The sequence below is a fragment of the Bactrocera latifrons genome, unplaced genomic scaffold (genome assembly GCF_001853355.1).
Source record: "Bactrocera latifrons isolate USDA-ARS-PBARC rearing strain unplaced genomic scaffold, ASM185335v1 scaffold_73, whole genome shotgun sequence".
Classification (NCBI taxonomy): Eukaryota; Metazoa; Arthropoda; class Insecta; order Diptera; family Tephritidae; genus Bactrocera; species Bactrocera latifrons.
In genome coordinates this window covers 192,691-210,245 of record NW_017537412.1, presented here as the reverse complement: position 1 = coordinate 210,245, position 17,555 = coordinate 192,691, and the positions used below count along the sequence as shown (strand labels likewise).

The 17,555-nt window shown below is 37.8% G+C and overlaps 2 protein-coding genes across 2 annotated transcripts; both read right to left on the bottom strand.

Moving 5' to 3' along the window:
- Positions 1-167: 167 nt before the first annotated feature.
- Positions 168-15,746, bottom strand: LOC108976111 (forkhead box protein A2-A-like). The gene is made up of 5 exons (XM_018945023.1): positions 15,489-15,746; positions 13,847-13,942; positions 1,067-1,238; positions 556-1,003; positions 168-474 (listed from the first exon to the last, which is right to left on the bottom strand). Exons 1-5 carry the CDS (start codon positions 15,620-15,622, stop codon positions 218-220), a joined length of 1,107 nt encoding a protein of 368 aa, XP_018800568.1. The 5' UTR covers positions 15,623-15,746; the 3' UTR covers positions 168-217.
- LOC108976099 (putative mediator of RNA polymerase II transcription subunit 29) lies at positions 15,630-16,888 on the bottom strand. Its single transcript, XM_018945011.1, has 2 exons — positions 15,828-16,888; positions 15,630-15,648 (listed from the first exon to the last, which is right to left on the bottom strand). The coding sequence occupies exons 1-2, from the start codon at positions 16,886-16,888 to the stop codon at positions 15,630-15,632; spliced, it is 1,080 nt and encodes a 359-aa protein (XP_018800556.1).
- Positions 16,889-17,555: the final 667 nt, after the last annotated feature.

Genomic DNA, 17,555 nt, shown 5'->3' with positions numbered 1-17,555 from the left:
ACATATACTATATGTTACTAATCTTATTAATACACGACTCCATCGATTATTGCTCTTGTTGGCCGTAAGCTCGTTCAATCGGCCGCGCACCCAGTAGTTTTGTGGCTGTGCCTGCTTCTAAGGCCGCAATGGAACTTACACGTCCGGCCACCGCGGTGACACTGATGAGTGGCACTGAGCAACTTGTGGCTCTATCAGCTCTGGTTGGCGCTGGCGGTCAGGCAGCAATATCGTTGGCGCCATTATAGCCAAAGTAATTCAAATTGAACTCATCGTTGAAGAGCACCTCCTCGGCGCCCACTTGGTGTGACATTTGTATGCCCAATTCCAGTGGATCGATTTCGGTGACATAATACTGGGAGTTCGTTGTGTTGTGGGAATGTATGTATGAGCTGGACGCCAGATGTGTGGCATTTGTGCTGCGCAGACCACTTTCGTGCACGGCAATATCCTTATGTATGGGATTAAGGTAATCTTCTGGTGGTTAAAGAAGATAGAGTGCGAGAAAAAAATTTAGTATTCTTTCCATTTACACAACCAAGCGCTACTACTCACCATTGTCTAGCAGCACATCGTGGTAGGTACTGATGATAGAGTTTACCGATTGCACTTCCACTTCGCGGTGAATACCATTCAAGATTTGTCCAGCTGTCTTGCGCAGTTCCTCATCGCTCATCAGGTCGTTAAATGGCAACTCGTGCACCAAATGATTGTTCTCCAGCCTCTGATTGTTGCTGTCGCTGGAGTTATTGGAATTCCGCCCACAGCCTTCGTCGCCGCTGTTGCTCAGCATTTCTCGTGCTATTGTAGCAGCGGCGGTAGCTGCCTCATCGTAGACGCATGCCTGTTGTTGTTGCTGCTGCTGCTTTCGTTGTTGGTGTTGTTGGCAATCTGGATGCGGCGAAGTGCAGCTCTGACGCTGTTGCATTTGCTGTTGGTGCTGCTGCAGGCGTTCACGATTCATCGACTCCATTTTGAAGAACAGATCCAGGCGTTGCTTCTTCTGTAAAATAAATTGGGAATTAATGATAGTTTTCGTCGATATCGTGGTTTGTAAGCGTCGTACGTGTTCCCAGGCCAGCACATTCTCTGCTGAATCTCCACTTGAGATTGTCCATAAGTGTCCGGCACCCTGCGGCGCCTTGAGTCCTTTGCGGAAATGTGGATTGATGGAGAGGTTATGTCGTACTGAGTTCTTCCAACGATCGTCGTTCGATTTATAGTATGGAAAGCGATCACTGCAATTAGGAATTATAAAGAGATAAAGTGTCTATTATTTATCAAACATTTTTCTCATTCTTTAATCAGGCGCAGAAAGACTAAGGATTTCAGGACAAATTGTATCATGTTTTCGAAAAACTTTCCAAGGGTTTTCCTTTTGATGTTTTCTATTTCCGAGAGGATGTTTTATTTTTCATTATCTGTTTTATACAAAGGATTAGGGTCTTCCGGTTGGCTAATGAATTTTATGACCGACTTTTTCATCTCAGTTATTCATTCGCCGGTGATTTACGGGCTTTTATTTGGATCGAATGGCTATCGATTTTCATGATTTTTCAGCTGACAGAGTTAGAAATGATTCTACATTTGAGTGATAATAAGACAGCTAAAACTCGGTATGGGGTACAGTGATTTTCTTATGTTAAATGTATAGTCAACAGATGACTTTTTCGAAGGAGTAAAAATACCGCGGTGTTAGTTCTGCTTTCTCCAGAATGGATAAGGAAGCGAAGCAAATGGGTCTGGTAGTGAACGAGGGCAAGACGAAATATCTCTTGTCATCAAACAAACAGTCTAACTTCGAAGTGATAGATAATTTCGTCTATCTTGGAACTAGCATTAACTCCATTGTTATTGGACCTCAAAATTCAACGTAGAATAGCTCTTGCCAACAGTTGCTACTTCGGACTGAGTAGGCAACTTTCGACTTTTCTTCTTGGTTGACCTACAACTAAGTAAAGTGTCTCCACGAGTATTATATTTTGGAAGATTTCGTGAGTTTTGATGGTTTTAAGCCCAACCAAATTTTTATAAACGTTCTGTAAGCTAGGGTAGAGTAACTCTCGAAGGAAATACTCGGTTGGGCTATGTTGATTTTCCACGAAAGTTCCTCTTTAACAGACCATCAGGTATGGCTTAGCCTATAGGCCAATCTTCTGATACACTTCGGATACTTACTTTAAATATGTACTTTAGATACATATGTATGCCTTAAACCCATAAATTTGTTAGATGGGATTCAATGACCTGACAACCACCTTTCGAAAAGCACTAAATCTCACACCAATTATTTCAATAACCTGGCCAACACGGTTCATTCATTTGGACAGCTGGATTCCAAAGTTTTAATGACTTTTGCGTCAAATAAATTAAATTTCTCCATTTTGTTAGCCATTTACATAGTTTCATAGGTAAATGTGTGTGTTATGATGACATTTGCTTCCGTCAGGCCACCCTTCTGTTGTCAATCAAAGCAAAGTTGGCCACCATTGGCCAGCGCCACGAACAAAAACTCATCAAAACTTTGACCAGTGGCAATTAAAGTTGAGCCAACTTTTACATTGTTTCCGCTTGTGGAATTCCCTCCCATTTCGTCATTTACATACTTGTATATACTTGTACATATATTATATTATATGTAAGCATATGAGTACATACAGTATAACCCCAATCGGTATGAAAGCACATAGAGGGTTGAATTTGTGTATTCTCTTAAAGTGCGCCCATCAGGCGTTCATTGTGGGGTTGGAAAAACCGGAAAGGACATCGTGTGCAATGCGCACTCTCCGCTAATAGGTATGCAACAGCAACAACAGCCATATAGAAAATTACTTTGCACTACGGCCGACAACAAGGAGATTGCATGCAGCAAGCCACCCTTTCGTGGCATGTGAACAATTTAGGCCCCCTGTCAGCTCTGTTCTGAGCATTGGCTGCTATAAAGCGCATACCAATGTTGTGTTAGTGGTTTTGTTATACGATAGTATATATTTAGGTTTATCTATTTAAATTTCTAAGAAGCGTAACAATAACTCCGTTCATGATTATTTGGACAAAATACATTTATATCGATTTCTATAGTTCGAGTCGAAGTCAGATTAATGTAAGTTCCGCAACAATTTCTGACATTCGAAAACCCTCAGGTGACAGACTTCATTTCTGAACCAGTCACAATCAGATTACGGAATATTATAAGTTTCGAAACAGTCTTGGATACTTTAGAACTCTCAGCAACACGATTAACATAAATTTCATGCTACTCGTCTTAAGAAAATAGGCATGATGGTCAGCCCGGGATTATCTTTTTTAAAGACCTCAACATTTACTCTGACAACTACGTGACATCTGTGAGGTTTTGGCTAAAGTTGGAGTGGTTTCTTAGTAGCGAGCATTAGTTTTTCGGATATAAAGTTATGGACTAATGAGACTCCAGTAAAGAGCCCTATACTGAATTTATAATACATATAAATTAATTGTGACTCTGTGAAGTTAAGGCTTGAATGCCATGGGTCGTATTTATTTTGAACATGAGACTCCAACTTCCACTTTTAAAGCAGAGAACTCCTCACTTCCACTCTCACTTGAAAGACCAAGAAATACAAATGAATCGCTTGATTTTAGATGGTTTATCCTGAAATTGAACCCTGATATATTTGGGTAGATAAACCGTTTAGCAAGAAAAGAAAAAAATCGCCTATTTGATAAACAGGTGAAAATACGCAGGAAAAAAGAGGATAAAAAATAAGTTTTTATATGTCAGTCATGTCATAACTCGTAAATTTTTAATGACCCTTCCGCTGGAAACTTTTCGTCGACCAATTTTCACAAAGCGCACAGCGAAGAAAGCATACCAAGTATAATGGAACATTCGTTGAATTTGTCATTATACTTACATATATTTATTGTCATGTAGCCCGAATTTCCATTGCGCACTAAACGAGGGGCAGTTCCTCGTAAGTTATGAAAGTAAAGAAAAAAAAAAACAAAAACATAAGCAAAATATGGCGACTCACGGTTTTCTTGCACGCTGACGTAGTGTGTGGGGGACGTTTTTTATCGACGTTATGATTTAGCTACAACGGTAAATATGCCTTGCGTGCAGTTAATTATGAGCGCGGTGAACGCGAAGGATTCACGGTGGAGTGCTAGTGCGTTTATTCTGATTGCATTACTTGGGGCAAGTAGCGCCATAGAGCTCCACCTACTCTCCTATACTCGTATGTTTGCACATACTTCCATTGTATCATAGGCATAGGCCTTTGTCTGATTTGTTTTGTTGTCTCGTTTTTGAGATGTTCGCTTTATTTATGAATAAGTTTGAAAGCGTTTTAATTTTTGTTTCTTAAACAGGGTGCTCTGTAATGTGAAGATCAATACCTTAAGGAATTGCTACTAATTTTGTGCACTTTTTGTGTAAGTTTTCAGTGACTTCTTGTTTTTCTTTATTGGCGTAGACACCCTCTACGCGGCTATAGCCGAGTTTACAATTGCGGTCATTTTTCCTTTTCATTGTTTAGCGAAAATTTTTGATACCAGGTCCTTCTTCAACTGGTCTTTCCAACGGAGTGGAGATTTTCCTCCACCTCTGCTTCCCCGGCGGGTACTGCGTCGAATACTCACAAAGGTGGAGTGATTTCATCTATTCGGACATGACCTAGCCAGCGCAGCCGCTGTTTCTTAATTCGGTGAACTATATCAATGTCGCCGTATATCTCGTACAGCTCATCGTTCCATCGACTGCAGTATTCGCCGTTGCCAATGCGCAAAGGTCCGTAAATCTTCCGCAGAACTTTTCTGTCGAAAACTCGTAACTTCGACTCATCAGATATTGACATTGTCCATGCCTCTGCACCATATAGAAGGATGGGAATGATGATTCATTTTTAGAGTTTGGTCTCAGTTCGTCGAGTGAGGACTTTACTACTCATTCGACTACACAGTCCAAAGTATCACCTGTTGGTAAGAGTTATTCTGCGTTGGATTTCGAAGCTGATGTTGTTATTGGTGTTAATGCTGGTTCCAAGATAGACGAAATATTCAAAGTTATGACTGTGGGAGCCAAGGACGACGTCTGTTTGTTTGATGACAGGTGTTATTTCGTCCTGCCCTGGTTCACTACCAGACCCATTTGCTTTGCTTCCTTATCCAGCCTGGAAAATGTAGACCTAACGGCGTTATTGCTGAGTCCAATGATATCTACATTAGGCGCAAATGCGTCAAAACAGGCAAGTTGTATTCCTTATTGACTGTTTGATACTGTGGAATGAATTCATACAGAATCACATCACGTTAATCAAACAAAACGATAAGCTTTGGCCTGATTTTTGGCCAACTTTGACTTTGATTTTGGTTTCAGCTTATTTTTGCAGCGTCATTCGCTGGACTTTTGGACATTTTCGACGTTATTTTCATTAACACGTCAATGATGTGTAATGGTGCAGGATCCTCAGTTACTTTGTGAAGCATTTATTTTTCGACTTCTACTTGAGTCGATCCATAAGAGATCTTTTGCTATTTCTCTGATGCCAACACGAAGATTTTCAGAAACTAAATATCTCAATGTTATTGTCATTAATTAAATATTTATCGATCCGGCTAGCAGACGCAATTTAAATGGATCAGTCGCAGTCAAATTTCATCCGATGGTACAATGGAGGAAAATATCTTGCTCGTTCAGTAAAATGCGTATGACTAGCTCCCTGACTACATATATCTAGACTGGATAGAAATGGCGATGTTATGGGTATTGATAACCAATACGATCTTCTGGCTATTGACGGATTACTTGGGGATGGCAAAAATAGTTTTTTGTGATCACTACTTATTAAAACTTCATGCCACAGACCGATGAGACTGTTTGATAACAATTTGTCTTCCAATATGAAAAATGAAATTTTTGAAATATTTTTTTTTTTTAACAGAATAGACTATGGTAAGATACCAATATTTTCCACCTGAGTACTACAGTAACCACTCATATATAATATGTCAGACAAAAGTACATATGTTGACCTGAACTAAACCGCACCCTGTTTAAGTCGTGCCACTTACCCATTAATATCAAATATCATTGTCAGTAATCGATGGACGGAAGACGTCAGCCACTACACACATGTACGTACAAAGATACTTCGATGATACCCGTATTATCACTAGCTTATTGACGTGTGAGGAAGAATGGGACCAAGTCCAAATACTCTCGTTATAGGAAAAGAGTTCGTGTGATTGACAAAAAGAAAAAAGAAGACGTACACTGACACATTTCGACACAAAATCGCACTAGTCAATAATATCGATAGCAATCTAGTTATATATGTATGTATGTTGGCATAAATATTTCTACACAGGATATACTTAATTTTTTGGTAAATTTGGTGTTGTGTATTTGAAGGATCCATTATTAGGCGTTGCAACGGTGCAATTGCAATTCAATATACATATATAATATAGATAGTTGGCTTCGTACGTCAGTAGTAATGACAATAATGCCAATACATTTTCTATACAAAATAAATGAGATGTGCAATATGGCGAAATAAAATGCACGTACACCTATATTTCGACGAAGGAATGTCTATTAAGAGTGAAAAATTGATTTGTATGTATGTATGTATGTGCAGGCTTACATATTTCGCCAACCGAAATTTACATATAAGCACTAAAAATCCATTTCCTCAACTCCGATGAAATGTTTATGACGGACGACTATACCCCGAACTCCACCGCACACGGCGCTCAGCACGAATGGCTTTTAGTACACACTCACAGGCACAAACGCTTGCGCTGTCCATCCCCTTTCGAAAGTTTTGCGAGACTTTTGAATGACCTGGCCACTTGGCTGGGTTGCTGCCGGTGGGCTTAGACACTGAAGAGCCGCCTGCTCGTTTGCTGGTTAGTGGTTGGCTGGCTGGTGGCTCGCCGGTCGGTTCGTGGGCCGTGGATGGTTGGTTGGTTTGTTGGCTGACTGGCTAAATTGGTTGATAGGCCGTTCGCCGGCAGCCGACTACTGACTGGCTGGCTGCTTGGCTGATGATGGCTGGTTTTCGTGCCAGTCACGCCCCGGCACGGCCAACTACGCCGAAACCAATGCTTAATGCCGTGGATGATTCCGAGCAATTTTTTTTTCAAGGTACATTTCGAGTTTTGCTGCGGAAAGCCAGTTCATAAATTTTATATAAATTCTTTCCTACGTAATTTTTTTCTGCCCCCATATCTATGTGGCTGCGTGTCTACCCAAGTACAATGGCGAGCCTATTGCTTACGATTTCGGTGAAGTCCGGGTGGCACGCAGGACATGGAGGTGTGCGTGTGTATGTGTGATGGCAATACTTGTAATAATTTATTCTGCTTTAATTTGTTTTTGTCTTGGATTTTTTTTTCACTGCCAGTGTGTTTATAAAAGAATACTGTCATTGCTTTGGTAGAAAGTTTTAATGGAATATTTCGTAGGTGAATTAAGAACTTATTACGTGCTTTGTGTAGAAACAAGCAAATTTGTTCTTAGAGAAAACGAACTTATTATGGCCAGAGGCAAGAGAGTAATTTTGTTCTGTTCTGGAAGAAATAAATTTATGCATTGACCACGACCCATTTTCTTGAATAAACTGAAGGTATTGCATATTTGAATATCTGAACGTTAAAAATTTAATCCTCATAAATGAAATAGTTCATGGGCCGAATGTTTTAGAACCATAAAAATTCCAACATGGGTTAACTCCTGTAGAGAAGAGAAGTTAGATGAGTTTTATTGAAGGAGGAAAGAGGGCATTAATTGGTGTTGATTAAGTTGAAATAAGATTCCTACCTGGTTAAAGTATCTAAAACCTTCCGCGGTCTTAAATCGATAAGTATAAATATTCTAAAAGTACTTCCATTTGATCGTCCTTATGAGAATATCAAATTGTTTCGATTATGAAAACTTAATTGTCTCCAACTGAATGGCAGGTTGTATACATACACTAGAAAAGTGCATTCGAATATTACAAATCTGCTTAGGCGTTTAAATTCTATGCTCAAAGGATCAGTGGGATATCCGAAAGTGTCAGCTGTCAAGTATTTGGTTTTTTATTCCGCAAAAGCAGGTAAATCAAGACTGAAGGGTTGAGTTGTTTCAATCCAATCTTCTTCCAAACAGCTTCTTCGGCTGGCTTAAGGTAGATCCACAACCTTAAAGCGTGGGCGCCGACAGGGAAATTACCTGTTAGAACTCCCACAACTAAGAAAAGGTTAGGTTTACTAAGGGAAAAGAGATCTCTAGACCTCTTGCTAACGACCTTGGGCTAAAAAAACCATGAGATAGCTGATCTTCTTATCATCAGCCTTTAGTAAAAGAGATGATCAGCTAATAAAAGCCGTGTCAGAGTTTGGGTTCAGAATTATTTATGTTTTCAGTCTTAATAAAGTGTTATAATAAGCCCTTTTTTCTCTGATAATATATGAACTCTCATCATTGTAAGCTACATTGATATACACTTTAAGTTCTCTAAGGATAACTGCACTTACTTTTATATTAATTTTTGTTGTGAATCAATAGTTTTTCAACTAATACTTTCTAATTTCCCAATAGTTCGATATTGGCTGCAAGGATGTCTATTTGATATAGTTCTGTTTCATTCCCCTTTGGACCAGAAGGATTGCTAAGGTCTTCCGGGGTTTCATAGAATCAGAGGTCGATACAACATCGACTCGGTTCCGGACTGATGACAGACATTTAGGTAACCGTTCCTTTTCTTGCTAGTTTAACGGATTTGCAGATTCCGCAGTGATCAAAACAAGTCTAACTTTGAAGCAGTTTCTTCCTGAAAGAAGCTGCACTTAGAAGCAGGAAGATAATCCTCAATATCGCTACTACAAGCATGCTTTGTTCTACAAAGTCCTTCAATAAATGTAGTATATGTGAATACACCAGCAAATTTTGAAGTTCTTTACAAAGTAGGTAAATTTTTCCTCTACTAATTGTTATTCGCTTTAAGCTGTCCGAGATTTCTGACAAACTTTTCGTCCTGCACATAATTCAAGGTTCCATGCTAAGTTTTCATAGTTTTCCCCGTCTCATCTTTATAGCGTTTTACCCTCATTAAATGAAAGGAAATTAAAGTTGCGTGTTCATTGTCTATATTCCACGTGCATATGCAGATATCTACACATATTTGTAGGTAGTAAAACATATATGTATATATACATATATACTTACATAAATTGTATATGGCGGCATACCGTCAACTATGTTTCACACATAAAACTCGTAGGCAGTCTATAAAATTTTGCTAGGTATGAGCAGGAGTAAAGTTTAAGTGCGAGGGTGAGAAAGGTTTGAGAGTAAAGTTACCGTTAAATGTTCGTATTGGTATTTCATTAATCGTTGACAAATATGTCTTGTGGGCTGTATTCAAATAAGATTGAGGTTATGTGTGTATTCATAAGTGTTTATGCTATAACAGTATATGTACACTACTTGACCAAGGCAAAGTTTTAGGAAACCTTTAGGAAAATGTAAATATATATTTGTTTATATTTTTGTAGGTTTACAACAAAAAAAAAATGTGTTTGCTTTATTTTTTCGCACAGTGGTATGAATCAAGGATGATAGCTGATCAAAATTGTATGTTATGAATATTTCGCCATTTCAACAAACAACATACTATATGAAGGCAACGGCTTGATGACGAGTTTCTGGATACAGCCACAGGAAAATGGCGTATCAACTGCAACAATTACAAGCATCCAATATGTTTGAAGGACGAAATCATCAAAACGGCCGCATTCGAAGAAAAAGAAAGTGGTGGCCAAGACATTGCACCATGTGAAATCGAAAAGTTGAAGTAACGATCCTACAAGGGAACTGAGTTGAATAAAAAAAAAAAAAATGCAAAAAAAATGTTTAATATGGTAGGCCGGAGACTTTTAAAATTACCTGTTATGTATGCAAATTTTGATTTCAGATTAGGAACTGGTTGTAAACGTATAGAAAATCGAATGTGATATTGAGTCTGTGCGGTTGTTTCCTTTATTGTAAGAATCTGAGTTATGATAACCTTTAACTTCCGTGGAAACAGACCAAGAGTGCCTCGAATTGTATCTCTAGTATAAGGCGACAGAAAATTGATGACCCCCAGCAGTCATCATCTGATACACGGCATCTCCAATACAGACTGGCCTTTACAATAAAACGAATTTGCCGGAGTAGTGTTGGAGTATATACAAAAATCTTAATCACAGATCCACGATGTTACTAAGTATACGTTGAACTATATATAGAATCCTCACCAAGAACGAACAATGATGTGATATAGATGAATCAAAAATGTATTTATGCCGCTATGTCTGAACTTTCTATCCACGCAAAGCTAGTACGGCTGTGTATTGAACAAAACCAAAAGCTCCGCCAGGATCGGGAAGAATCTTTCCGAACCGTTGGATACTAAGCGTGGTTTCAGAAAAGGGGACTCTTTATCGTGTGACTTCTTCAATCTGCTGTTGGAGAAAATAATAAGGGCTGCAGAGCTAAATAGAGAAGGTACAATTTTCTATAAGAGTATACAGCTGATGGCGAGCAGTGATATCAATGATATTGTCCTCAAAAAACCGCCGTTTCTTCAGACTACATAAGTAAGTTAAACGTAGGGGTCTGGTTGTGAACGAGAATAATACGAAATATCTCCTGTCATCAAACGAACAACCATCGCAATCGTGACCTCCAGCGAATTAAAAGACAGCGGCTGGGCTGACTAGATCATGTTGTCCGAATGGAAAATAACACTTCCGCTTTGAATTCGATTCAGTGCTTGCCGGTGGAAGCAGAGGATGAGGAAGAACCACTCACCCCGTTGGAGAGATCAGGCGGAGAAGGACTGAACTTATTATCTCGAATTGACATAAAAAAACGAAAAGCAGAAATGATTGGCGCGCTGTTGTTAACTCGGCTATAACCGCGTAGCGGTGTCTACTCCCGTAAAGAAAAAGAGGGTCAAAGGGTGTTATAGACCCAATTACGTTTGGATGATAAATCAAGTCATTGGTTAGAATTGTTCCTTAAAAAATTAAATTATATAGGTGAAGTAAATGAGTTTCTAACAAATAAATTGTGAATACATTCTGAAACTATAATGTAACTGCTCTCAGCACACGGTGCACAATACAATTATAGGTTAGGTGGGCGTAAAATGTTTCGTTTAACTTATGTTTAGCATTAAGGCATTTGTCATGAACTTTTTTATATGCATCAAATATTATAATTCGAAGGGTGGTGCCTCATGAGAATCCTTTGAGTGCTTTACTTCGATATGCGTGCTACGGTAATAACTTATGCACACACACATTAAAGAAATCTATGGTATACTTGTATGTGCAAGCGGCACGTGACGCCGCCTCCCACACAAAAGCACGATTTCTTCGTGTAAGGTTATGTGCGGGTGTGTGTGTGTGTGTGCTATATGCACCTTTTATACGCTTGAATGCTTTCGATCAGGTGCTGTCCATTACCGAAACGCCATCGAACAAGTTCGATATGGTGTATTGCACATGTTTTTCCGAATATTCCAACGGATATTGGCATTTTTTACATTCGATTGAGTGCTGCATGGACTATATTTGCTATATTTGTATTTGTATGTGGTTTCTGGTATTGCAGACCCTTCCGGTTAATTTAAATTTATGCATAATGCAAATGAACGACAGTCACGAAAAGGGTGATAAATTCTCATAATCGATTATGTGTGTTTTCGAAGGCTTGGATGACATGCAGTTTTAGCTGATACGCTAGCTAGAAAGACTTAGTAATACGATAGTATATGCTTAAGCTTGTATTCACTATTAAGAAATTATTTTATTTACTCCTAGTAGAGCACTACTCATTTATATGTTAGTTTTAACGTTAGCTGATGTTTAATTGTTTCAGTGTTTTTAAAAAGAGTCGTCCAGACAAGTGATTGGTTTTGTATACACAAGATTTGGTTTTGGTTTGGGGGATGGCGTTAATGAAAAAATGAGGCATTAAACCTCTGTAATAGGTATAGGAGGCCTGCTGTATGAGGATTACGCAATGAGAACTACTTACTCAAAGATTCTGAAGATTATTCTCGATATCGCACCAATATACTTGTATAATCAGGTACAGTGTGGTATATTGCTCACAGATGAATGCGGAGTTAAGCTCAAAAAAATGAACCACTACTTTTACGATTGACAATTCCAACAGCAAAATTCATGTGTTCACTGATGGATCAAACAGTGAAACAGAAATAGGATCTATCGACAGAAAGTGGCTTCAAAGAAATTACTAAGTTTTGGCTTCTACTCTAACCAATACGACCATTAAATTACTAGTGTATAGCCAATCTCACTGATTTAGGTTATGCAATAACGAAACTTTCTGGGTGAAACTCGATAAAAATCGCCTGAGTATCCAGGGATATAGGAATAGAAGGAGACGAAGAAGTAGATAAGTTGGTCGATTCAGGAGAAGAAAGTAATGCAATTCTCCTAAGCTGCCTGAGACCATTCAGTTCTTTCAAGGGTTGCTTGAAGGGGTTAGGTGGGTTTGAAAATTTCCAAAAATCGTTTTTTTTGCCTCTAGTATACATATAGTCCTAAATTTAAAAGTTGATCTGAGTAATAATTTCGGAGATACAGCCTTGAGAACTTGTGCACTCAAGGCTAGCTGCGCTAAGTGCACTGTCTTTAAAAGGGGTTTGCTCGAAACTGTATTTTTGAAGTCGGTGGACACGATTTCTCGAAAAAATATCGACCGATTCAGTTCGTATTATGTACACGTTTTTGAAATAATATTATCTAGTTATTGAAGGAAGGATTTTTTCTTGTTTCATTACAACTTATTTTTCTGACCAAAAAATGCCGAAAAGTCCGAGAAAAGAAGCACAATTTTAATATTTTTTTATTTCCTACGTTCAAAAACGAGATTTATATGTGTACTAACAGAATATGCTTAGTTTTTTAATTTTATATGAACCAATAATAAGTTATGCTGTCCACGGCGAGAGCACATTTTTGAGAGACACTCAGGGAAATGCCGTCTCAATGGCGGAATTTTCAACATTTTTGTATCGAAATTTCAGGAGATATTGTTCAAATATATACCTTCGATATAATATATTATATTTTTCAAATATATGATATGATATAACTTGTCAATTAAGTACATAAAAAGAAATTCTCTAAAGGTTTAGAACCATATTGTTCGGATATGTATGAAATATCCGTTCCCACGACAGTCGGGTCTACGTAACCGGAACAGACCCGGATTTTTATCCGGGCAAGGACTGTCAACTCGGCATAATTCTGACCCTAAAACAACAGCAACAAATGAATTATATGGAAAATATATTCAATCCCTGGTAAGCTTACACCTTATTAAAATGATCCCGATTCGAAAATGATAATCAATAATATTAATTTTCTTGAAAGAAGTGAAAAACGAGAGTTATTTTGCCTATACTTATGTAAATATGCATTTACCAATCTACAAACGTTAGTCGTACATTTGAAAAACTTTTCTGCTTCAAAATTCCTTAGCCTTTTTGCTGTTTTCAAGTTAGACATACTTTTGCCTCGTAGTTGCAAAGTAAAACTGTACGTATGTATGTACATACTTTCGTTTTGTCTAATTACATCCGTTACATTTTTGTTTTCGAAATATTTTATCACTCAAACTCTCCTCAATCTTTTGCATACTTGGACGAATAGTTATTGTTTCATACTAGAATTTATACAAAATGGTGAACAAGTCATCTATTGGTGACTACACGAGCATTTGGTTTGTGTATGTGTATGTTTATTACATAAAAAGATTTATTTGCTGAATATTTATCTATGTGGAAATTGTACTTACGATATCCATTGATATATTCCAGAAACCGTTAGTTCACCCTTATCCTCGAGGGCGTATTCAATGAGCTCCGTATACGTGAATGGTGGTTTCTTTGGCCTGGTTTTGTGTTGGCACATCGAAATAGCGCAGTGCGGGTGGGTTGGGGCGTTCCATTTATGCGGCGTTGGGAGTGGGAGTTGTTCAATTTCACGTAGCATGGTTGTTGGTGGTTGAATTGTATATGGTATAAAGAAATTCGAGAAATAAAAAGTGGGAATACATGGAAAGGGAAGAGAAAAAAGTTATAGAGGATATAGTTGTGTGCTTCATTTTCTTAAAATATGTTTCTAAAAACAATATATGTAACATATTTAACAGTGAAAATTGTTTATATATGATAAAATAATATTAAACTGCCAGAGACAAGTTCTGCTGGTTCTAATGTGATGATAAAGCGCCTTGAATTAATCGCAAACTTTTTAACTTTTTATTCTTTGCTCCCTTTATGGCTGAATGTGTGAGGTTTTAAGTACTTTCGACTAGACCTCAAAAAGACTGAGCAATAAAGAATAATTGTCGCCTTCTCAAACCTGCTGAGACGTGGAACCTTACCATGTGGATACCTATTGGCTAATGACTAGTTAAAGTTTCCAACAGCAAGTTGGGATCTCTTTAAAAAAAAAAAGATATCCTTCATATAATGATTAGTAAAAGTTTCCAACAGCAAGTTGGGATCTTTTAAAAAGAAGCATATCCTTCATATATCCATGACAAATATTGTGAAGCTATCCTGACAAATAAGAAAATTTTCGAGACAAGGACTTATATTTAATCAATTTATATGGCAGCTACATGTCATAGTAGTCTGATAACGGATGTAGATAAATGAGCAGCTTCTTGTGGAGATAAGGAAGTGTGATTCATTTCAGGTCAATATCTCAAAAGCTCTTGGAAGGAATACGAGTATATATAGACAAGCAGAGGCACATGGCTAAAACAACTCAGATCGTCACGCCAATCATTTATACCATTTATATAATATAAATATATATGCTTTATAGGATCTTCGACATTACTTTCGAGTGTTGCAAACTTCATGGAAATCTTTATATCCCCGCTTAAGGTTTACAAAACTCCAACTTCTTTAGGAATAAATATTGAATAGTCCGAAAATATGTCTCGAGAATTATAACCGAGAATATAAAACATTAGTGTTAGTAAAAATCATATTACGGCGTCGTCCTGAGTAAAAGGCCTGTTTACTATAGGAATATACATAGATAAATAGATAAATAAATGAGGATTGCATCGTGACTTAAAGTCTATTGAGCCTTTCCCTAAGTTACAACGACGCACTTATCCCCATCATATTGTTATATTCCTATATACTGTTAGTTTATACTAAGGCGATGTGGTCCCTGTTTGGAAACATGGATGCAAGGCTCTTTATCCAGCGTTTATAAACTAGCAGGTGTTCTGAAGTTTCAGGCTCCATGTCGCAGAACCGTCAATTTGAACTTGCAACGGCCAGTGTAGAAAGCGACAAGTACCCGGAACTAGTCCCTGGGGAGGTTTCATAGTTACGAAGTAGTTCACCATACAATCGAGGGTTTTGAAATATGAGCACTGAAAAAGAAAACTCGTCTGTACGGCATCAACTTACGTTCTCTGTGGCGAGTTTTCCACTACAACATTTTCAGCGACCATCATATCATTGCCATCCACCTCGGCGGTGACTTCCATAACAAGTTCCTCGAATTTTTTTCCCGCCTTTGTAGTGCTCTTCGGTGAACGCATGTAGTCGCTAACGTTTTGTGGAATACCTGAGTGTGGAGTTGGGGATTGTGGAGAACAAGAACTCGATTTGTGCGAGGATGTAGGCGAACAGGAATTCCGGTGTTGCAAACCGTTATTTAAAGTGTTCGTGTGCGAATTATTATTGCTATTGCCACTCAAATCTGGGGAAAGATGAGGAAATTCGTCGAATTTAAAATTTAATAACCAAGAGAGATTTCGGTCTTCAAAGTCAGCCTCTGTATCTGTCAGTTCATTTGATTGTGCAAGCGTAGATTGTTGACTAGGTTGCGTTTGGAAGAATTGACCACCTGCTGATAACGTACGATATCTGCTAAGACCCGTATTGCCGTTTGGACTTGACACTTGTTTCTCAGGAATTAGAAACTGTGATTGATTGGATGCCTCTGTTTGCTGTTGTTGCTGTAGTGGATGTGGGTGCTTTTGCCTTTGCTGTACAACGCTGAGTGTGCTCTCCTCTGCCGCCTTCAAGGCGACTGTCGGATGTAGGTGTGCGATTTCGGTTTGCAAACCAGAATTATAACGATGATCGAGCTCTAGCAGATCGGTGGCTTGCCAATTGCTGCCATCATCATAGTTGGTATTTACACAGACGTTAGATGGTGTTACAAAGGCCGGCAATGTGGAATCAGCGCTGCCATTGGTGGGCTGGCTCACCAGACTAGCGGTAACTGGCACAATCAGATTGGCATCGTAGGCGAAGAGATCGTTGATGAAGGAACTGCTGCCGCTTATAAGGTTAAATGTCATATTGCTGTTGTTGTTACTATTATTATTATTATTGTTAGCTTTATCATTCATATTGTTGTTGTTATTTGTAGTACAGCTGTTGTTGGTGGAATTGCTGGCACTTGTGCTGACACATATCTCATTCTGTACATTTTCATCGGTTTGTATGGCATCAATTAGCATTTGTGTCTCGGTGTGTGTAGCACTGTAAATGTTGTAGTGGTTGGTGGCGTCATTATTGTAACAGGCATTTAGATCGGTTGTATCACTGGTGGTTTCTTGTAGGTGACGCTTCTTCCAGGCCGGCGTTGTGCGCGCGGTGGAGTTCCGATAATCAGCGTTGCTGCTTTCCGAGACACCGACATTGGCGCTGCAGTCACTTAAGTCACACTCACCGTCAAATTTTCGTTTTAGAAAATTATATTCACAAAGCGTCGATGAGCTGCCGTCCTGGCAGTTTGTGGTCGACGAAATTGACGGCAAGGGATTTGGCGAGTGACCGCTAGGAGTTGCGGGCATATTAACGATCATAACGCAGCAAATTTGACACTCGCACGCCGAAACACTATAGAAGATTTATAATTGATTTTTTTTTAAGAAGTTAAGTTAAGACAAATTAGTTATTTTTATTTATTTTTCACTGATATTCGTTTTTTTTTTGGTTTGAAAAAGTATATTAACTAATTATTACACATTTTTCATAGTTTTTATGTTAATTAGCATTTTTAATTTTGTTACTTATTTATATTTTATTTATAATATAAATATTTTAGTGTCGTTAACTTAAAATTTTAAKTTTTATGTGCAAATTTATTTTACTTTATTTTTTATATAACTTTTTGTTATATATATATTGGTATATGTATTTATATTTGTTACACTACTTATTGTGAAGCCTAATAATTTTTTTTGTAACAATTTTAATATTTTTAAACTTAGTTGCTTGTACTCGTTTAAAAATTGTGTAATATTATTTAAATTATTTTTATATTTTGTATAGAATTTTCTGCTATTTTGGGTTGTCTTTTTATATTTATTAATTTTTTTACACTTATTTATTGCATTTATGAAATTATATAATTCACTTTAACTATTTGTTTAAATTTTTCAACCTTAAACTGTTTTTTAAGAATATTTAATACTCTTTGAGTTTTTTTGTAATATATGTATGTATATAGAACTTGCC